The sequence below is a fragment of the Glandiceps talaboti genome, chromosome 10 (genome assembly GCF_964340395.1).
Source record: "Glandiceps talaboti chromosome 10, keGlaTala1.1, whole genome shotgun sequence".
Taxonomy (NCBI): domain Eukaryota; kingdom Metazoa; phylum Hemichordata; class Enteropneusta; family Spengelidae; genus Glandiceps; species Glandiceps talaboti.
This window is the reverse complement of record NC_135558.1, coordinates 72176-96737: the sequence shown is the minus strand read 5'-3', so window position 1 is coordinate 96737 and position 24562 is coordinate 72176. Positions and strand designations below refer to the sequence as shown.

Sequence of the window (24562 nt, the reverse complement as noted above, 5' to 3'; positions counted from 1 at the left end):
GCTTTCAAAGATTGTGTACATATTTTTCTTCTCTGGTGGATACATTTTAATGTAATGTAATGTAATGTAATGTAATGTAATGTAATGTAATGTAATGTAATGTAATGTAATGTAATGTAATGTAATGTAATAATGTACGGGTTGTTTTACCGTGGAACAGCCTTGATTTCAAGCCCAACATACGGCTCGCATGTGTCATTCTAGTTACTTTCTCCCAATTGGATATGATTGGTTGAGAGAACCGAACCGTAACTGGTGTGTGCTTCCAATATAAAGATTTTAAAGTTTTGTTGTTATTTTGTTCAAGAAAACACAATAACAAAATCAGGGGGTCATCATCCTTTTTTTCAATATAGGTCAAAATGATATCAAAACTAAGACAGTTAAGAACCCAAGATGGCCGCCAAATCCAAGATGGCCAATGAATTGTGTAACTCCATGGAAAGTAAAGGTTAAACACAAAATGTGAATCCCCAAACTTGAAGTTCTTTTATCATTTCAAAATGAAGCTTCAAAATTTTGTGAGATTGAAGACTTTTCATTTCCTCAATGGAAAATAGATTCCCGATGTGCATCCAAGCTCAATAAATACATCACACACACTGAATATTGCTTTAAGCTATGATTTAATGACGTAAGACTAAGAGGAATGAATAACAAACAAATAACAAATAATTATTACAACCACAACATGCAAATTGTATTGATTTCTGAACGAGTCATTAATTTTCATTACTATCATTCTGTTCTAAAAGATAAATAGATATATATAGTCAAAAGGGTAAATGAAATCAGAAAAGTAAAATCGGATAAGTCTTGTACTTAGTATTTCGATAAAATTGCCGTTTTGCATGCAGATGCAGGTTTTGGACTGGATACGCAAGGTTTTTGTCCATACGGTCATGTACAATATGACGGTCACAAATATATTAACCACATGGTCCAGCTGTGAATGACAGACGGACAGACATACACCCATACAGACAGACAGACAGACAGACAGACAGACAGACAGACAGGCAGGCAGGCAGATAGAGAAACATACATACATACATACATACATACATACATACATACATACAGACATACAGATAGACAGACAGAGAGAGACAGATAGATAGACAGACAAACAAACAAACAAGCAAACACACAGACAGACAGACAAGTAGACGGAGAAAGATTGAGCGAGTGAGTGAGTGAGAAAAATAAGAAAAGACGCAATAACAGGAGAAAGACAGAAAAAAAGAAACAATTATTCAAATATTTCAACATTTTGTGCAACGAAATGGATGTCTAAATAATCACTAACCAGGGATGCGTTCGATTATGCATTCCAGGGTGCCTCGAGGCACCTAAAGTTGCCCCAAGTTGCGTTCGATTACTACATGACGTCACACTCGGGGCGCCCCAAGTCGACCCTCCCCATGGAGCGCGCAGGGGCAGCTTGGGGATTGACCTGACCTGTGACGACCAAAGATGGGGACGACATGTGATTGGTTATTGTTATCAATTCGGTAAGAATTATACCGTATTTTGAGGATATCTTTCCACATTTAGTGAGGAAATAATTTTTCACTTCAAATTGTCTAAAATATTTTGGAAAGACAGACCAAAATAATTTATCGTGAATCACGGATTTAATTATAATCTCCCAGGGGTACCCCAAATGCAATAAAATACGTTCGATTTTCACATGACCCGAGGTGCCCAAGTGACGTCAGTTACCGTGATCCGAGGCTCCCCGGGGACGCATAACAATCGAACGCACCCCAGAGATAGTCACTGTTATTATCTCATATCCACATTACATATCAGTATGTACTTAATAATCAAGGTTTGCATTAAAAGTGGCCATATGGATGAAAATTTGGTATTTATTTTGGATTTTTATTTGATAAAACAGCTTCACTATGTTTTTCTATTACTTCTACTTCTCTAAATAATGTGAAATAACATATACCAAGTCCATGTTCATAACTCAATACATTGCAAAAAAAGATGAAGAAAGTTTGTTATTGTACGTACAATAACAAACATTTTACACATTGTTTAATGTTTTGCAGTTTATTGAGTTGCAAACATAGACTTGGTATATGTTATTTCACATTATTTTTTCAAGTAGAAAAACATAGTGAAGCTGTTTTTTCAAATAAAAATCCAAAATAAATACCAAATTCTCATCCATATGGCCACTTTAAAATGACGAATCTTTGCACTTCATGTTATCATAGTAATGATTTGTAACTTAAATGATTAATTCTACGCAAAACAATGTTTTACGAAAGTAGCTATTGTGCAAAAAGGTATAAATTGTCTCATTCATAACCAATGTTTAACCTGTCGAATTGAATATTAATGATCTTTGTGATATGATATTTTGGGATCACCTGATGATGGGTCGTACTGCTGTAATGCAAAAAGGCGACAGGGTACTTCAATCCCAATATGCATTTGGGCTCAGAAAGTCGGAAGTCAGAAGTCCCTTCTCGGCTTTCGTAATAAAGACATTTGGATTTCGGCCATTTAAAAAAATAAACGTGCACTTTGTTGATGATATAGGCCTATGTAATGATGAAAAGTTTGGGGATGATACCACATCCATATCAATTTATCAAACCGCATGTAAATGTAACTACTATACCATTGTATTTTGAATATAAATACACCACGCACAAGTTCAGTCAATTTGATAACTTACCGGTATTGCCAGATGCCTGGGTGTTACTGAGCGTTCCTGAACTGCAGCAGTAACATTCATCGCCGCGTTCAACGTTATCCGGATTCATGCCACTACAGCTATCGGAATTCCCTGCTTCTTTTTCTGAGCAGCGCTTTGGGGGGAAAACAACAACCTAGTTATTTTAATCGAATATATAACAGCTCATATCAGGGGAATAAGGCAACAAATTTGGTGAAACCAGAAAATAAAGGTTTGGAGTTAAGAGTGAATTGTGTAAAGTTGGACAATACAACTTGAATAATAAAATAGCACCACATTAACTAAAATTTGTAAGTTAGGTATATTTAATAAGATAATTCGTGGAACGTAACATTTGTAAAGCGCATGAAAATATGAACTTTATTCGGGTATACTATACAACATTAAAACGCTGGCATAACGGGTATGTGTATCAATGCCATTTGAATACTCTCCCAAGAAGACAAAACATTCAAATAGAGAATTATTCTGTTTGCGATGCGTATACATTAAAAAGAATGATTATCGTTACAATAGAATTTATTACATCTCGACATTCTTACACGAGCTGTCATTGGTCAGAATTGAATCACATGATCTTTTTATTTATTACACCTCGACGTTCTTACACAAGCTGTCATTGGCCAGAAACGAATCACATGACCTACTTTAAATAGACTGTTGCCCGCGCGGTGATATAGCCTGCGCGTGCACAGACTAATGTCAGGCACTATTGACTATTGCCCGCTCGATTTATTTCGACCGTTGCACATCTATTCTGCGCATGTTTTCCAGTTTTACGCGCTTGAGATGGCAAACTAACCACAGTAAGTCACACAAGTTACAATTACAGATTAGCTCCTGAAAATAATGCATGCCATGTCCGTATTCGATGCTTAAGTGCAAGTACAATTTGGAAATGCACATTGAAAGGCAAACTTTTCTATCGATGACGAATGATGATGATGAATGGGGAGTAGCTATGTGAATGATTGGGCGAATGATGAGTGGACGGTGTAATAAAATTTTGATGATGCCCTCGACTTCGGCTCGAGCATCATCATAATTTTGGTAAAGAGTGCCAACCCTGGTGCAGGCACTAAATTGTGATATTGCCCTCGCTGGCATGTATTATTATTTAAATAAAGCCTACTCAAGGCGCGGAATTGTCGAACATGTTGTTCGATTGAGAAGGTGGGGCACTCGAGCTGGTGCGCACTATGCCGTGCATTTTTCGCATCTCTATATGAATAATAGTGCAAAGTGACGTGAATGAAGTGTCATTTTAGGGACTACAAAGATTGTCAAGATTGTCAAATAGGACTGTATAGCCTATAGGGATACAGAGACAGCCAGCCAGATAGAAAATGATTGATTGGTTAATTGACTGACTGACTGATTGATTGATTGATTGATTGGTCGATTGATTGATTGATTGATTGGGTGGTCGATTGATTGATTGATTGATTGATCGCTAAATAAATAAAAATAATATTTCTTACAGCCGAATTCACGCATCCTTTCGAGTATTCCAATTTACCATTGCTTTTTTTCTTCATCTTTAGGTAACAAACAGACTACGATAGAAAGATAAAACACACAGACAACACACATATTATATTAGTCACTTGTATTCCAAAACATTTGGAATGCTAGCATTGGGTAATTAGCTCAAAGTCCTCTGGCATACTGTTGCTAGAGTAGCTTTCTCCTGTTTCGATTCTTATATTGTAATATATGTATACTTGGTTTGAGTACTTCAAATAAAACATTAATGAGCAAGAAACATTGCAATTTTAAAACCTTACTTACATTCAGGAATCTTACCATATGGTATTACCTTTTTATGCTTCTACAAACCGACTAGTATACCTAGTACTTTCAAATTTCCAATTTTTTTTAAAAAGATGACATTTTGAAACAATTTGCATATGCCCTAATCACTTTGCATAGGTCAACGCCCCGACTGGACACCTAGTACCACCAAATGCCATACCAGCTAATTTTAACTTTTGACTTTTCACCTAATTTCAAATTGTCATTATGTAATTTTCATACAAGGAATCATCTTTCATTAAACACACTTTCATCTAGACTACTAAATGAATTTGGCATAGTACACTAATCAGCTGCAGCTTAACCGATTGAAACGTATGTCTTATGAACCAAAATCAAATTGATACCTAATTTACATATTACTGTTAATTTTGCCATGGACAGTCTGTTAACTAGATATCCCAAAATAAAATATCTGACAACCATAGCATTCAGTCCAGTAATTTATGACGCCGAGTCTATGTCACTGAATCATATTCCTTTACATGAAAAGTACTTTTTCCTGTTTTGTCCAATTTTTCTGTGTGTTAATTGTTTAAGGAAACAAATATACATGCAAAGATAAAACATCTTCCTTGGGGAAAATGTATCTTCATATAGTAGTTGAGTTTCAGTTATTTGACCAAAATAACATTTTTATACATAATTTCCACATGATTCATAATTAATAATCATTTTTTAAAAAGTGTGACTTTACAAGTGGTGGCGACCTGTGGCGATGCCAACTTTATAGAATTTAAACTAGAAACAAGTTTTTTACTTACGTCAGAATTACAGTCCTCAGTGTCTTTGGTACAGTCTGCCAGTTCTTTTGATTGATCACATACATAGCAGGAGGCTGTTATTACGCCTATTATCATTTAAGAAAAAAGTAACACAATTAGAATTGAAGAATTATATGTATAGTATTTATAACTGATATCACTGACGTTTTGAATCAAACATGTTTGGCGCGCGCACACACACACGCACATACATATATAAAGTGGTATATAGGGGTTTGTCTGTGTGCGCTCGTGTAAGTGATTGTGTGTGTGTGTGTGTGTGTGTGTGTGTGTGTGTTTGTTTGTGCATGCGTTTATATTACAATGTCGAACTCTTCAACAAGAAGGTCGTGTTAAATAAAGAAGCGAATGACATGTTAGAATCAAAGCAGGAGTGTTTACACGTGATTGTATAGTGCATAACAATATTGAAATTGTACCTTCTCGCACTGCAGGTGCTTGTGTAGTTGATGCTGTGGAGAAAATGTCTGCAGTTAGTTTGTATTTTGGTCTCGCATGCATACAATCACACACACACACACACACACACACACACACACACACACACACACACACACACACACACACACACACATTACAAAAGTAATTTATACATGACAAGAATCAACATCTCTATACTGCCTGACAACATTAGTTATCGTTATCATTTAAGAAATCTAACTCTGAGGAAATTCAGAACTACAGAGCTGTTTTCCATATTGTTTATCATCAACTGGTCTAACATTTTAGAAAGGAAAATCTTTAAGAAATTCAATGTTTCTATCAAGTGAAATAATGATTTGCTATTGGTATTACTATAAAGCCTAAATTTGTGGAGTATAATTCAAATAGACCTTCCGGAAATCTATGGTTTATAGAATTTAAATAGAAGTCTGATATAGAATTCGGGCTTGCAATGACTTACGGGGAACAAATCCAGGTTGCTGGTTGTTACTGAGCGATGTGTAGGAACAGGCAACACACTCATCACCACCTTCCATGGTAGTCAAGCCAATGCCACAGCTTAGGGCATTATCATCTTGTTTCTTTATGCAATTCTTTGGAGTAAACATATAATATATGCAGTCATCTTTTAAGGATATAATTTGCAAACTTGAAAAAAAAAGAAATTAAAACAAAATAAACTGAGACCTTAGCAGCCACTTCAACTGAACGAAAAAAATGACGAACGGAGTACTATCATCACCAATGGCATCACCTCTTTATTTTAGCTTGTAACAGTACTAAAACGGCAACTAGAGAGGGGAAAAGGAGAGAGAGAGAGAGAGAGAGAGAGAGAGAGAGAGAGAGAGAGAGAGAGAGAGAGAGAGAGAGAGAGAGAGAGAGAGAGAGAGAGAGAGAGAGAGAGAGAGAGAGAGAGAGAGAGAGAGAGAGAGAGAGAGGGAGGGAGGGAGGGAGGGAGGGAGGGAGGGAGAGAGAGAGAGAGAAGTTTATTTGATTGGTCAGCTAATTCATAGTAGTGAATAGTAGTTAGCTGGGGGGGGGGGGGGACTTGAGACAGTACTTACCTCTTTGCCCATGCATCCTTTCGAGTATAATGTATCACCGTTGCTCTTTTTCTTTGCTTTAAAGTAGCAAACATTCTGAAAAATGTATTGAATAAACAAATGATAAAAATCTACTTCGTCACTATCCTTCTTTTTTAAGTCTAACCAAAACAACATGAATAACTAAACAATATGTTTATTTAAAAGATATGTTTATACACACAATGTTTACGTTCTGTCATTTCTTTCCGTATTGCCATTTGTCATTTCATTATTCAATAATTGATACTACCTCATATATACCATGTACTGCAGACTACCACCAGATCAGTGCAACAAAATGATGTATTATGAGTCGAGATCAATAGTTCAATGTAGGATTTAAAATCAAATTATTTTAGTAAGGCCTCAGAACCACTCCCCTCCCTTCTAACTCAATTGGCCAAGATTGATAATTGAAATTGTTTCAGGCAGATGTGTATTTAGTGCCACTCATTTACTATATTAAATTAGCGAAAATTCTTCCATTTCTCTACTTGAGAAACATTTGTATTTAGCGAGTACAAAACAAATTCTACTAAAAGTAGAATCGTTTTTGTCGGATGAGAACAAAACTGATTCACTCATCATCTCAATTCAAAATCTAAATTTTTAACCTATGAACTATTGTACTCTCCCAAAGTTATTGTTATGTTATGTTATGTTATGTTATGTTATGTTATGTTATGTTATGTTATTGTTTATTTAGGTGTCCTATGTGGACTTATTTAAATTATAAAAACAAAATAGCCACATCCAGCCCTCTGGCTTATAGGACACAAAAAGAAATTTCAAATAAATAAATAAATAAATAAATAAATAAATAAATACATATCACATACGATTTAATTATAAATAAAGGTTTTCCTACAATTAAATGCATATGACTAAAGTTTGGCATTGAAGGTATTATTTTATCCGGTAATGCTTTCCTTAGATCCTTGTATAAATTACAGTAACACATAAAGTGTATCAAAGTAATCGAACAAGCTGTTTTTGTTGTTTCCTCATAATCACCGATAGTGGTTTTATCTATACCAATATGCACACAGTTGTTTTGACTTTGAATAAGAAAGAAAGATAATTTGCCTTTAGACAACATAATTGTTCAATCCTGACGCCAAGGAGCTGTGCCAGAAAAAATAAAAAGGTTGTTCAACGGGCCCGACCTACCCATATTTTTGGCATTTCAATCTTTTTTTTTGGTGATGGACAATATATCCTCATGTGGGCTTCGAATGTCAATAAAATGCACATTGTGTTTCAAAATTAAGGCGATTTCTTTATATTTTCTGAATGATACAAGTGACCATATGCATTTGAGTCAATTCCAAATTGTGTAATCTTATGCAATGGTTTACTTGGCTCAGATGATGTAGGCAAGAGTGAATTGAGATTAAACTAAGCTCTTGCATATCCAACGTACACTAAAAGGTATAAGCAAATATGTACGACAATGGGAGGGGGGGGGGGGTTAGCAGTCTTTGAGCCATCAACATTCTGATAGTCTGAAAGCTTGAAAAGTTTTGTCTTTAATTCGAGCTTTTTTGGAACCAAATTAAACTTCAGAAGTCATTTACCAGTTTTGCCACGACAAAATATAGATAATATGTACGTACTGCAGCGTACAATTGTCTCAGTTCTGGTATTTTAATACCATATTCAAGCATTGTAAGACTTAAAATTATGTCCATGGTTTGTTAAATGTATGTCTAAATGGCCTCCTACATTGTCCTTATTTTCAAAAAAGTTTTCATCTTTAGAAGTGTCTCCTTCCAATCAATAGCAATCACAGAGATAATTGTCTTTCTCTCAAAACAAGATGGAAGGTGGTTGGAGACATCTCCTTATTCATGTGAAATCCACATCCTTTGTAAAGCATTGTTATTGAAGTTGGTTATCACTGTTATTTTAATACATCATTCAACCATATAATTTTATATCTCCACTATAACGTAATTGACAGAAGGGGTGGCTAAAATAATTCTGGAGTTTCATTTGGCGGTTTTTTTTGAGAGGAGAGGGTCAGAGAAGCTACAAAATATGTATACATTTCCTAACTGTAGAACAGATGGAAATCGATTGCCGTACAGACAAATTGCAAGAGATGAAATCATGATGACTGAAGTTCTATGTAAACTCAATCTGAATGTTTTGCCATCAGCTCATTTTTCAATCCTTTTCCAACTTTGTAAAATAAAATTGAACAGCTTTTTTTTCGGGCCTATCTGATTGTGAGGAAAACAAGAGTTGAGAAATTGAAAGTACTAGATATGAAAAAAAACTTTACTCACATTACTCGGACACTCCTCGGTCTTTGTGGTACAATCTTCCAAAGGCGTTGTTGATTTGTCACAAACGAAGCAGTTGATTATGTTGTCTATAATCATTAAAAAGAATATTACCATAAATCATTTGAATTAATCAATATCAATATCAATATGTATATTTTCATACCTGTGTATTAGTGTGTTACTTTTATGACTATTTAGGAACATGTGGTTTAAGTCAGATTAGCATCCATCCAAGTTGAATGACACTGTCACTGACCTATCAGTAACCAGAACACAAAATAAGTCTGTAAGTCAACACAGGAAAATTTGGCGGTATGGTAAAATAATCTCCTGGTAGTGTAGACAAAAGCAATAGGCGGTGTGAGAGATTAGCTGCATGTCTGGAGTGATACCACAAGTTTGACCCACCAACTAGAATAAACTGCAGTTGGCAACAGTCATGAAACGGACAATTGTCACTGCATATACATGTAATATACTCAGGAGAGAGGTGTGAAACAGTGAGTACCAATAATATCTGCAAGTTCAACACACATGAACATTTTCATTTAAATTTCATTAACTTGAGATTAGTAAACAAAAAACAGATAGAGTCTAGGTCAAGTAGATAGTAGGTCAAGGTAGTATTTTTTGTTTTTTTAAATATCATTTTTCTTGTTTTTTTTAATTTCACCTTTGCATCGGTACAAAAAGAACTATAAAATATAATAAAATATACAGATAGCGAACAAGTACACATGACATGACAATACAAAATCAAACAAAATCAACATGAAATAGAAATGGCACTCCCCTGTCCATTCTCTGTAAGGATATTATGTACATAATTTGGCCAGTTCCATTTTAGCTTTACGTTCCTATCATAAGACCTGTTGAGTTCAGTGAAAATCAACTTGGTCCATCTATCACCATTCATTTTCTGTAATCTATCAAGATATTTAATCCTTGAATTGTTGAGGATAACCTATATGTCCAACCAACCTAAATCACCTAATACTGCATGACAAGCAACATTTCTATTCACTCTAAAGAGAAATTTCCCAAATTGGTATTGGAGACTTTTCAGCTTTTTGGTATCTCCATCACTTTGTAGAAACAATACACTACTTCCATAACTAATTGATAGTAAAACAATATTTTTCCAAAGTACAACCCCATATTCAAAGCGATTGAAACTATTATGATGGTTGATAAGATTTACAGTATGCACTTAATTTCATTCAGATCTTTTAATGTCTTTGTGATGGTTATACCTAGATAATTATACGAATTATTTCCTTAAGTTTTAAGTCACCTAGCTTCCATACTGTGTCCTTAGTAATGTAGTTTCCGACCAAAGAACAGTATTTCTGATTTAGTCTAATTGAATGGGAATCTCCATTTCCCTGCAAAATCAGCTGCTATTTGTAAAAGAGTTTGTAGTTCCCTATGATTGATAGCTATTAGTACTACATCATCTGCCCAAAAAATCCCTGGGATTATTTGCGTGTCAATCTGAACCCCTATGTTAAAATTCTTTATCATTTTTGCAAATTTATTTATATAGATAGAGAAAAGTAATGAGCTGAGAACACAGCCTTGATTAACCCCTTCAGTTGTTTCAAAATAGTCTGTTTCAATATCATTCAACTTAACTTTGTTAAACAGCTTCAATTAGGCCGCACGTTTCTATCGTTTATATAGGAGTGAGACATCTTGTCGTATTTCACAGACTAATTCAGGCGGTGTTACGAGAAAAGATAACAATTTGTCACTATTTCAATTTGGTGCCATTCTTGTGAAACTTAATGGCATCACCGAATGGTTTTCCATGGATATCAATTTTTATTACCAACTGTTCAAACTTTTATTTGGTAACAGATGATTTATGAAAAAACAAAATGTTGGGGAATAATATAATAATACATCCACGACATAATTTATGCAAAAAAATAAAATAACAATGAGCACCACAGAACAATTGATGTTGACATTCTTTGGCACTGTTGTAACGTAGCACGACGGGGGTATACATCCCATATATTTTTCTTGTTTGAACTCGTTCAACTTGGCTGGAGTGTGTATAATGTTGGTAGTTCTTTCAATGACTTACCAATTAATGCGGGTGGTGCCTGGTTGTTACTTAGTGATGCATCGCTACAGGAAAAACACTCATCTCCAGGTTGTATGGTACCAATGTTGCCACAGCTATCGGCACTCTTTGCTGCTTTTTCTTCACAAGTCTTAGGGATAAAAGAACACATTGTAAATAAAATATTACTTAGGGAGACCTAAAAGTTACTAAAGTGATGGGGGTTCATATGGCAAGCCGTTCAGGCCAAATGTATTATTTTTCGAAAATGATATCGGATCTTGGTATATCTTCGGACGACTCCATTTCCATATAGCAAGGGTGTGGAGTAACTCAAATGACTGACTTCCGGTAGGCCTAACACGAAATGTTAAATGAAGCCTCCCCCATAAAGGTTCATATAGAAATTTTCACTTACGTAAAAAGTTTATACCGCAGCTTGAATTGCCTCTCATGGCTTGTGCCTCTTTAATATAAACTGTTACAGTATTTACATATTTTAACCAATTCAAGCTGGAAGCCCACTGAGGTGCAAAACTAGTCAACGATTCAAGGCGTTTTGTACTCATTTACTCCTACAGAGTCTTTTAACATTAAATTTACCCTAGTAAAAGTCCGTGGTAAATAAAAAAGTTGTTTGGTTCCGGTTACCCGACCCCACGTAGTTTTTCACGCCGACCCTAAACTTTTTTTTTACGTATTCGAATAAAATCGTGAAATCTCGCAAGAAATAGTGGGCGTGGAAACTGACATCAACTTAAAAAGACCATATAAAATTATTCTTCCAATCTGTAATGGCTGTATATCTGATAGGAAGAAATAAATAAGACAGAGACCATTTGGAAAACAATGGAAAACCTGAACTAGACACTCGCACATGAAAAAATATAATAAAATAAAATAAAAAATCTACCTATCACACCTATTTTAAAATTGAATGTAATCGGAACCACACAATTTTTTTTTACGCCTAATAAGTCTCAACATACACCTGGCTGTCACCTCCCCCACCCTCCGCTCCCAATAAGAGAGTTAGTTCAAAATCAATGATATCAATCATCCTGTTTTCACAGGAAGTAGGTCAGATACCCCAGGTTCCTAAGTCTTTTTTCTGGTCGGATGAAAAAATCCATCACCCCCCCCCCCCGCAGAAATTTACCAGGCCCTGACTTCCGCCATTTTCCCTCTGCTGACTGGCGCAGAAGACAAATCGTAAACTGAACGTTTATTACTTTTAGTTGAGGGTTGGACGAAGGGCACTTAGAACAGAGAATGGTCTATCATCTGCCAGTAGGAGCACCATTGTATGTATTCGTATGTATTCAAACCAAATGTCCACGTAGTCTAGAATTCTAAACTGGTATAGTATTACGTTTTAAAAACTTCATTACTATTAACAGTCTAGTCAAGACAGTTGTCCGAACATTCACATAAACAGGTTGACGTCGTCGCGTTCCCAGGTGATTTTAGTTTAAACAGACTGGAGGTGGAATCCTGGTTGGATATTTGCATATCAGTTTGTGATGCATTACATGGACATGTGCCCTTTGCACTTCGTTCACCACAGGGGAGCACCATAATTTAACACCTTTTGTAACTGTCTTGACTAGACTGGTATTAGTAATGAAGCTTTTAAAACGTAATACTGTACCAGTTTAGAATTCTAGCCTAATGTCCACGCAAATAGTGTACAGCGACCGACGTGTTAGGCCAGACGGACGGACGGACAGACAGACATACATATGGACAGATACACACACAAATAATTAGTACACCATAGCGTAGTTAGACACTAATTAAAGGCTGTCTAGCTTACCGATTTGCCAATGCATCCTTTCGAGTAATATATATCACCACTGTTTCGTCTCTTTGCCTTAAAGTAACATACCTCCTGCAATGATATGAAATAAACAACTAAATGTTAATGATAAACTATTCGTCACTTAAACTTCAACCACCTTTATTCCTTCATTTTAATTGGTCAACGTTTAACCAAAATCACTTGATTATCCAAACAACAAGTTTATTAAAACAATTTGTTTATCCAAACGATTTGTTTATCCAAACGATTTGTTCATCGAAATATATACTTATCAAAACAACGTGTTCCCCAAAACAATATTAACAATCTTGATATAATCACTCCTTTCTAAGGACTATTCATCACTTTTGGAGTTTCTATATATTTTTTACATGGGTAGGCGGGGGGGGGGGGGGGGTGTTACTTACACACTAAATGTATGTAATGATAATAATGATAATTATAATTCTTTATTGTATCCTTATCCGAATCTGGACATCAGACCTATTCACAATAAAGAGAGAAAATATGTGCATATTATGTGCCCCCCCCCCCAGTTTTCGACCCATTTAAATTTTTGACTCTTTGTTGTCAAGAATCATCATGACTTTTGACGCTTGGTTGTTAAAAATCATGATATGTGGGTTGACCCACAGTATGTGCATATGCTGTGACCCCCCCCCCCCACAGTTTTCAACCCATCTAGACTTTTGACTCTTCTGTGGTTGCTAAGCATCATCATGTGAGGGATGACCCACCTCTTTGAATACACGTAGACTTTTGATCTCATATTTTGAGTAGTTTCCAAGACTTTAACAATCCATTATTCAGATATAGCATAAACTCTTCACCCTTTCATTTGGTTGAAAAGTAGTCTAAGAATTTTGACTCTCATTTTCTACACACACACACACACACACACACACACACACACACACACACACACATGACACATACAGACTATCCCGTAATCCTAGTTTATTTCTATATTTATTTAGTTGTGAAATATTTTTATTGGTTTGCCAATAAAAAGACTGAAATTCCGCATGACAGCTAACTCTCACGTGATTGCATAACATCGTTTTCATCTCATGCGTCGTCATTCAGATGTCACGCAGTCACGCATGAGTTCAATATTTTTATCGGCAAACAAATGAAAAAAATATCACAAATGAATAAACAAATAAATCAGAATGGCGACTTTACCTCCCAAGGTGCTTCTAAAGTTTATTGTGCATACATTTATATCGAGTCAGCAAATTTAATAATAAAAACATAATGAGAGCTGAAACATGAAATTAAAATTTTAATTTGTTTATTAATGACGCCCAGGAGCAGCGCCGGTACGAGGCAAAGTTTGTTCAAACGTTTTTGAATACAAGACTGGAAGTACAATACGAGAATATTTAGGTAAGAAGTCTTCACTTACCCCATCCGAACAGACCTCAGTTTCTGTTGTACAGTCGCTCATCGCATTTGTTACCTGGGAGCAGGTGAAGCAGGAGAGTGTTTCATCTATCAATGGCAATTTAAAAGAATAATACAATTTACCATATGAATCAATCTACATTAACATGTATATTTGTATGTCTATGTATTGGCATGTTGTATGTATGTATGTATGTATGTATGTATGTATGTATGTATGTATGTATGTATGTATGTATGTATGTATGTATGTGTGTGTGTGTGTGTATGTATGTATGTATGTATGTATGTATGTATGGATGGATGGATGGATGGATGGATGGATGGATGGATTCATGCATACATGCATGTATTATGCTTTGTTACACAGGCACATGTCTAAATTTTATTTTGGTTTATGATGTTTAGATATTCAGGTCGTGTAAAGTCACCTGGCTTAGCTTTCAATACAATCCACTGTTATATTTTCACCATCTACAATATGTGATTTAGAGACGTATCTTTCAGATTCGAAAAAAAATCTATTTCGTCCTGGGTTTCAGAGACAATGTACTGGAGACTTATCGGGAGTTTCAGGGGCTTAAAGATAGTGGTGGTTTTGACTCACCAGCTGCTTCGATTACTATAATTGGTGCTTCGGTTGGTTCAGGGGGTGCTTCGGTTGGTTCAGGGGGTGCTTCGGTTGGTTCAGGGGGTGCTTCGGTTGGTTCAGGGGGTGCTTCTGTTGGTTCAGGGGGTACTTCGATTGGTTCTGGGGGTACTTCGGTGGGCTCAGGAATTGGCTGTGAATTACTCAAGGATCCTTCGGTACAGTAGGTGCAACGCCCAGCTGTGGTTAGACCTGTGAAAGCGTCTGCTGCTGGACATGTGTCGGAATTAAGGTTACTTACAGTATTACAGGTCTAGAAATGGCGAGAAATGAAATTATTGTACAATAATTAGCTTTTATGATGAAGCGGACCATGGTATATCGTTTCATGTATATAGTATAATGTTCTGTATTGCTATGATATGCAATGCCATACTGTACTGTGGTGTGGTGTGGTTTGGTGTGGTGTGGTGAAACTTGTGTTGTGTTGTGTTGTGTTGTGTTGTGTTGTGTTGTGTTGTGTTGTGTTGTGTTGTGTTGTGTTGTGTTGTGTTGTGCAAGCCCATGACTCAATCCTATGTTCTCACATTAGCCTTACCGTATCAGTGGAACATACCAATTACATAATTTATGGAATCATTCTTTCATTCATGACCAACGTTTGCGATAGATCTCGAGCTCAGTGCCAGACATCTGTTTTCCCACATCCTAGTATTTAACCCTTATCAGAACTTTAACTAAAATCTCCCCAAATAAAAAAATTGATTAAAAATGTAAACATCTTACTGTTCGCCAGAGACATCCTTTCCAATATTCCATACTTTTTTTCGCTTTGGAATATCTAGCTTTGAAAGCACAAATATCCTGTAATAGTACGAGAAAAAGTAACTGGTCAGAGAACGACTTGGACGAAATCGATGAAAATAGATACAATTTAAAAATTCGACTAGTTCCGATCTCACACTTGATTGTTAGCATAAAACGAAGGATTAGAAACCGGTTAAGCCAGGGATTATCTTCTGGAGGGACGAATCACGTTATATCAAAGTAATGCTTGGGTTGTTTAATTAAGATTTCCACGTGATAGTTCTTGTAATGTACACAAATGTGTATGTCGAAATACATCATTCAACGAGAAATTAAGGTAAGTATTTAGTGACAAACCAGGTTAGGAATACACCAAATGCGTGAAGATCATTTCTTTGGCGGAAAGAATGTGTATGGCAAGCCGTTAAGGCCAAAAGTATTATTTTATTTTAGCTATAGTATTTTATATTTTTCGTAGTTGCAAATTGATTTTAACCGTTTAGGTGTATTTTTTCGATGGAATCCACACATATATTCCATTTTAACATTATTTAATTCAAACAAGTTTTCATTTATTTGAGTTTAGTTTTTTATTTTTCGTCAAACCAGAATATTTTTTAAAGGATTATATATAATTGAAAGTAAAAATATATTTTTTGTTAAAAGTTTTCTTATTTTTAAAGTTTTTTAATTTTTTTCCCCAAAATAATCAATATCGGACCTTGGTCAAAAATAAAAAATAAATAAAAAAATTCGATATTGGTAAAAGAAACAACAACTTGTACATCTTCGGACCACTTGATTTCCGTACAGGGGTGTTGAGTACTCAAATGACAAAGTTACAAACTGTGTACTTTTAGGATAACCACAAAGAACCACGAAGTTACAGACTGTATACACATTTAATGTAACCACCAGAACCATAACGTTATAGACTGTGTACCTCTAATGTAACCACCAGAACAATAGTATTATAGACTGTGTACCTCTGATGTAACCACCAGAACAATAGCATCATAGACTGTGTACCTCTAATGTAACCACCAGAACCATAAAGTTAATTACAAACGATATACTTTAATGTAACCACCAGAACCATAACGTTATAGACTGTGTACCTCTAATGTAACCACCAGAACAATAGTATTATAGATTGTGTACCTCTGATGTAACCACCAGAACAATAGTATTATAGACTGTGTACCTCTGATGTAACCACCAGAACAATAGCATCATAGACTGTGTACCTCTAATGTAACCACCAGAACCATAAAGTTAATAACAAACGATATACTTTAATGTAACCACCAGAACCATAACGTTATAGACTGTGTACCTCTAATGTAACCACCAGAACAATAGTATTATAGATTGTGTACCTCTGATGTAACCACCAGAACAATAGTATTATAGATTGTGTACCTCTGATGTAACCACCAGAACCATAAAGTTAATTACAAACGATATACTTTAATGTAACCACCAGAACCATAACGTTATAGACTGTGTACCTCTGATGTAACCACCAGAACAATAGCATCATAGATTGTGTTCCTCTGATGTAACCACCAGAACAATAGCATCATAGACTGTGTACCTCTAATGTAACCACCAGAACCATAAAGTTAATTATAGACTATATACTTTAATGTGACAACCAAGAAGCATAAAGTTAATTACAGATGTAACCACCAGAACCATAAAGTTAATTACAAACTATATACTTTAATGTGACAACCAAGAAGCATAAAGTTAATTATAGACTATATACTTTAATGTGACAACCAAGAAGCATAAAGTTAACTACAGATGTAACCACCAGAACCATAAAGTTAATTACAAACTATATACTTTAATGTGACAACCAAGAAGCATAAAGTTAATTACAGACTATGGACTTTAATGTGACAACCAAGAACCATACAGTTGCAGACCGTATATGATTGTACAAAGTCATGTATACTTACACCAGTTTTGGCACAAGTGATGGTTTCCTCACATTGGCTGGGGTCGGTAGTCCAGTCGCATTTGTAACAGTCGACCGCTATCAAAGTAAAGAATACATTTTATTGTACATAGTATAGAAGTGTGTGATCTCTAATAAAGAAAAACTGTCACACCAACCAAATACATACTTTGAAACGCAGACCACAGTTATTACAACACTCTTAACAAGTCATTAAATGGGAACGCAACCCCAGAAAATAACGATGTTTTCACAAACTTTGAGTTCTGGAGAGTCATTTCATGATTTCATGTTTTTCATTATTATTTATCTGAAGGGATTCAGCACTTGGGCGTAATGAATATGCAATGTGCATCTATTAAATATTCACGTCTACCAATACCCATATGCAGTGGTGCATCACTGAAAGAGCAATAGAAGTGAACAAGTTTCCATTTACTATTTCTTGGTAATCGAGCGAAATTTATATGTCGTGAAATCATGAAGTTGCTGTCAACAACCCAAAGTTTGTGAAAATACATCTATTTCTAGAGTGGCACTCGCCGTTAATATGCACTATTATATGGCGTGGCAAGTAAATATGAAACAGTTGCACCGTTTCGAGCTGTCTTCTAGTGACTTTGATAAAATAATGTTCATGACGTCATCAAAATTGTTTCTGAAACTGGTGGAAGACTATGCCCATTATACGTACACTACATAGTTTAATGGTTAATGGTAGTTGATGGTGAGTTGCTACTGTTTGATGTGCAGTATGAAAACTTTCCGTTTCAATTAGCACTGTTCTCTGGATCAAACCTTAGTATTACCCCAGGAAACAGTGGCCATGGATGTTGACGCTAATTTACTATGCAAAAAAATGGATTGTACAGAATTTAACTCAAGCTGTTAAGACAGTACATTTCATCACGTAGACTACAACTTCGACACAGAGACTTAACATTTGTTTTGTATCAGTCACCAATTGATATTGCTTTAACTGTAATATATCTAAAGTGACCACACGCAGGAAAGGGATGACAACTAGGTATTTATTTTGGAGACAGTTTTAATTTAATGAAATAGCTCCTATTTGAAACAAAATTCTAATCAAGATATGAAAGTTTGTATAACTCAATAAATTGCAAAAAGATTTTTAAATTTTTTTTACTGTGTACATACAATAACACATTTTTCACACACACACACACACATACACACACACACACACACACACACACACACACCTTTAAAAAAAACTTTTTGTAGACTAAGTTTATTGAGTTACAAACACATATTTAGTATATGCCGCATTGCAATTTCAAATTGATTCTTCAATTAGAAAAGCACGGTTATGTTGTTTTTGTAAGATAAATACCATATTTGCATTCCATGTGGCCAGTTTTACGTTGGCGGAAATCAAAGAAGTAAATTATCTTTGCTCAGTAATATTGAAATAAACTTACGAAGAACTTCTTTATCTTGATCGTTACTGAGCGATCCTTCAAAACAGTAGAAACATTTATCATCTGCCTTCAACGTATCGGGATTCATGTCAAGACTACAGCCGTCCGGGTTGGTAGTTTTATATCTCTCACAACTCTAGGAATAGGTCAATAGAAACGCGAGTTGAAAAGAGGATTTTTTTCAACAACCTCAACAACAACAACAACAACAACAACAACAACAACAACAACAACAACAACGGCGTCGGCGGCGGCAATAATTATAACAACAACAACAACAACAACAACAATAATCCCACTTGTTTACATGCCACCATTAATAAGCAGATAGCGACAACAACATTTTTTGTAGTTTCGAATTTATGTTATCCAATTAACTAGTACAAAGCCCTCAGACGGCTACTGAACACTTCAAACGACAATGACAAGAAAATATTTGTCTTCTGCAAACCTACTGATCTTTGATTTATTGAAATGATAATTCAAGTGTTCATTAACTGTGAATGAAAAATATCTCGGATACAAGAATTCGATCTTGCTAATTGTTTAATGGACTTCAAGACAGTGTAGCTGTTCGTAAGAATATATCTAATGTTTAAGACAACCTTTTTATGGGTGACTCTTTTTATAAACAATACTATGTATGATGTATGAGCTCCATGACATGGAAAATGAAGTCATTTATACACATAGAGAAAAGGATGAATATATTTATTCATGGACGAATTATATAGAGTGATATAAGGGGAGTTAGAGAGAGAGAGAGAGAGAGAGAGAGAGAGAGAGAGAGAGAGAGAGAGAGAGAGAGAGAGAGAGAGAGAGAGAGAGAGAGAGAGAGAGAGAGAGAGAGAGAGAGAGAGAGAGAAATTGGGGAAGGAAGAAGAAATATAGAATTAATAGAGTTGAGGAGAGGAGAGGAGAGGAGAGAAACATGGACGATAACAACAACTCTTACCGCCTGAGCCATACACCCTTTCAAAAACACCATATGACCGTTTTTTGATTTTAAACCACGATAGTAACATTTACTGGTCCTCTGGAAAGAAAAAATCACATGTTAACATCTAAACTGAAAAAAGATCATCCCTCATTTTAATACTTTTCACGTTGCGGACTATGGTACAATTGACAATGTAAATAATAATGTATGTGAATAATTAAATTCTTGACTATGTTCACATTGTAGAACATTATGCATTAAAACTAGCTGGAAGGTTTTTATACGCCGTGTATGTAAGTAACAAGTCAGTCAGTCAGTCAGTCAGTCAGTCTGTCAGTCTGTTTGTCTGTCACCCATTTACCTAGTACCCAGTCTGTTAACTATACAGTCTTATCACAAATCATTCATATCACCCAACTAGAGGCTGTAATAATTCTGAACGAATGAAAATTGAATAAGAAACTGACACCTACCCCTCTACATGCCATAGTCTCTTGAACGCATTCCTCTTTGGGATTAAATGCAGTAACGCATTTATAACATGAGACACCAGCTGAAAAAGTACCACAGTGACAGTTACTGTACAGAAAAAATGATTAACCAACTGAAATAAATAGTAATTTTCATCAATAACAGTGAGAGTTTTCTGTTTCTGATTACCCGACCGACCCCAAAAAATTTTCGCCCGCCCTTAGTATTTTGCGGAAAACGCCATCTCTGGTAAGAATAAACAAGTAGCTGGACTTTCAACGTCATTTACAGTCATGATGGCAACGACGACATTTTTTTTCTCGATGGAAGTTATTCAAGTAGGGAGTTGAGAACATACCATTTGTGTACAGAAGCTGGGAAAGGGCTTGCCAGGAATCCAATAAAAAGAAGATAGAGATGAGGAAAAGGAGAGGCAGAGAAACATCAAGAAGATGATTTTTTATTATTTTCCTTTATACTTTAAATCGACCGACCGACACATAGTTGCCATGAAAACGTAATGAGAAACACAAAAACAACAACCAAGCCTTCATTGAAGACATAGTTCCCAACGTGTGTGTTTTATTATGTAAGATTATTAGCGTTTTGGCAATAACACGGAAATGCTTTGTTGGACTTTCCAGGGATGCAAACAAGTTTAGTGTCGGGTTTTCAGAAGTGTATAGTGTTGGGTTTTCAGTATAATTAGCAACCTTTCTCTCTCACTTCACCTTGATAATGTTTGTCAAGGTCAAGGGTCATGGTCTAATTAGAAAGCTCATTATTAATAAAGTGAGGGTAGACACTTGAATGGTGTCCATGGGTATCAAACTTTTAGAGAAAACAGGCAAACTGTGCTTTTTATCACAAATATGGCCACTATTTTGCTATACAGGTCAAGGTCAGGAAATTAAGTGACTTGTATATATGCCTCACATGGTTAAACCCAAGTCACGGTTAAATCATTATCACTTCAAACATTTGATTCGGAAAGCTATGAAGATACCCAAAATTTGGCTATTTGAGTTGAAGAAATAAAGGTCAAAGGTCAAGTCTTAAAAGAAAGGTCATTATCGATATTTCATGCACATATACAGAGGCCATAAATAAATCTCAAGTCTCTGGAGTTCCAACATGCTATGCCAAGTGTTATTAATCCATTCAGTTGTTTACTTTCTCTGTTTGAACAGGTTCCGTTCATCAATGCTTCGATGTCGGCAGTTGTGTATCCTCTTTCACACAACATGATACACTTTACACACTCAGTAGATGCATTGCATTAACATTACTATCACATTCAACAATATGGTATGTTACCTGACAGCCGAGCTCGTTCTTGTATCTCATGGTCCAAAGTTGGCTTCGACAGGACCATTCCAGCGAAGACCACAAGTATGAATACTTTTGTAATCATCTTGATGGTTGTATTCACTGGAAAATAATTAAATATCGAGAAGCACTTGGGCTTACAGTATTGTGTTAATGTTCACTATCTCTGTTTGATACAACCACACACAAACCAATAATAAATTGCACATGCTACTCTTCAAGACAGCAAGGCTGAATATTAAAATACAGTTTCTTGCTACATCTCGTCTAAATGAACTGAACTAACCATGCTGACATCATTGCAGACATCAAAACATTGGTGACAGCGCGTCAGTATCTAGCTAGTTGCAGTACATTAACCGTATGTCTAATTGGTATATTTAATTGCTATCTTAAAGTCTTGCATGTGCAGTTTCTTATTGGTTTCTGTGTGGTTTCTACTAAGAAGTTTACTTTCAAGATAGTATTGAAGTATTTCGCATGTTTATTCCGAAATATGCTTTTGAAAATCCTAATGAACAAAGCGATTTTATGTGACGTTTACAAAATTAATGACGATTTGCATAACAATACCGTATCGACTGGTATGCGGTATGGGTCAAAAAGTTACCATCTGACATTCGAGCGACGATATATCATAACGTAGTGACAATTACAATTGTACTTTTGTCGTATCAAATCGTTGCGTTTGAGTGTACACATACATGTAATAATAACAGAACCACCACGACCTCGCAATGGATGGGGAGCATACATTTTCACTCGCGTGCTGTATTTTCGTTGCACTGAACTGTACGTTTGCTGCATGAAGCGCATCACTCGCGAAAATATATACTTCTGTGTACCTCGGCCGGCCGACCCATCATCAAATTGTGAAGGTATGGAGTTCTACAGGTCAACGCTACCGACGTGTTTCTGAAATGATATTTACGGCGTTCTGCCTGGATATGCACACAGGGGCACGTATTATTGCTTAGATTGCCGGATTTTCTTAGGAAAATATTGTACGAATTCTGCTGCTAAAAATGTATCAATCTCTATACTATACTAGTAGAAATATTTTCTCCTTACAGGTAGGAATATATAGTCAAAAGGTTGTTATATTTAGTCTGTAGACCTGGAAAGCAACAATCTATGAAATATTACACGCCCCTATGGATATGCCTAACAACCCGACAACGTTTATAGATGACTTTGGGGTGGGAAAAAAAATTACATTTTATTTCACAAACTTCGAATTCTGGAAAGGGGAGTGGATCTAGTGAATGAATAATCCGTCCCGGCAGATGTGATACTTACAATCAGCTTGCCACCATTTTCCGAAAACATAAAAAATAAAAACATTTTTCGTAGTAAAAAAGATGTGATGGAAAAGAAGCAAAGGGAAGCAGTTTTAATTACCTGAGAACTGCCACGTGACTGCTTGGAGCGTCAGACTTGCAGGCTCGACTGGTCTTGAAGTCATGGAACTAAGTAGACACCACTTTGTGAGTGCGGCCACCTAGATAGCTTTGGGAAGTACTACCAAATGTCGACACTACATACTGAATATATTGGAATATATACACATCAATCATAATCAATCAATGCAAAGCTGTTCTTTGTCTCAAAAGAAGAACGGTAGTTGAGTTAATAGCTTTGGACACATATTGCCGCTTCATTTGTTAAAATTGTTTGGTGTACATCACAAGTAGCAACATCTGGATATGAATAATTAGCAATAGATTATTTATACGATATCACCACTCCATTCATCATAACTAGGACAGCTTATACGGCATTTATTATAAAAGTATTTTTGCTTCTTTTTCTGACAAACTTAATTTTAAGTAACAGATGCATTGGCAAACTATTGGTATGTTACACGATTATAGTTTAATATAAGGGGTGGGGTGGGGTGGGGTGGCGGGTGGGATTTGGTGGAGTGGAGTAAAAGAATTTGACCCATAAACGACAACATGTTCTTTTCAAGTGTCAATGGGAATAATTTTCAATCTATGCCTGCTTCGAATTCACTGAGGCAAAGGAGAAAGCCGAACAACCGAGTCCGTGAGAGAGAGAGTCCCGTCCCGCCGTTGGAACTTTTGAAATTTTTCGACCAAAGGTATGCGCTCTGGTGCTGTATTGATTAAAAATACGCATGAAAACACGGAGAAAATTTGACTACATTGGATAGTAATTTTTGTAAAGCTGTTGAATAGACTAGTTGATATTTGAGTCACTGCCATGTGCAGCTACTAGGGAAAGAATGTCATCAAAGTTTTCCCTTTCAAAATGATTTCAGTTTCCAGCAACTGCATAGGGATTTTATTTTCCTATTTCCTTGACGTGGGCGTTTTCCTATCTTTCATCTCTCATTGGGCCCGAACAATGTTTTTTTTTAATCCTCCAAGCCCCCCCCCCCCCCATCCATTATCAAGTCATTGAACTCTTATCCTGGACTACGTGTAGTAGAGAATGGTTAGGTCGAAGTATTCATGTAAACGCAGCACACCAACCGACAGAACAAATGATCATACACTTCATATTTTTATATAATAACATAAATGACACAATACCATAAAATATGATGTCAG

At 35.8% G+C, this 24562-nt stretch overlaps 1 protein-coding gene across 1 annotated transcript; it reads right to left on the bottom strand.

The window, feature by feature from the left end:
* Positions 1 to 631: 631 nt before the first annotated feature.
* Positions 632 to 23521, bottom strand: LOC144440960 (uncharacterized). Its single transcript, XM_078130433.1, has 19 exons — positions 23388 to 23521; positions 21975 to 22088; positions 20660 to 20739; positions 20202 to 20282; positions 19247 to 19382; positions 17803 to 17879; positions 15815 to 15892; positions 15047 to 15341; positions 14441 to 14526; positions 13027 to 13101; positions 11232 to 11361; positions 9140 to 9225; positions 6828 to 6902; positions 6224 to 6356; positions 5739 to 5771; positions 5299 to 5384; positions 4201 to 4275; positions 2699 to 2831; positions 632 to 946 (listed from the first exon to the last, which is right to left on the bottom strand). The coding sequence occupies exons 1-19, from the start codon at positions 23449 to 23451 to the stop codon at positions 930 to 932; spliced, it is 1854 nt and encodes a 617-aa protein (XP_077986559.1). The 5' UTR covers positions 23452 to 23521; the 3' UTR covers positions 632 to 929.
* Between the last annotated feature and the right edge of the window lie 1041 nt (positions 23522 to 24562).

Excerpts from the sequence above, each read along its gene's own strand:
- LOC144440960 (XM_078130433.1), bottom strand. The coding sequence starts at position 23,451 with ATGACTTCAAGACCAGTCGAGCCTGCAAGTCTGACGCTCCAAGCAGTC. Across the intron at positions 20,740-21,974 it reads AGAACGAGCTCGGCTGTCAG|CTGGTGTCTCATGTTATAAA; the intron begins GTAACATACCAT and ends GTACTTTTTCAG. Across the intron at positions 5,772-6,223 it reads GCAACCTGGATTTGTTCCCC|CATCAACTACACAAGCACCT; the intron begins GTAAGTCATTGC and ends TTTTCTCCACAG.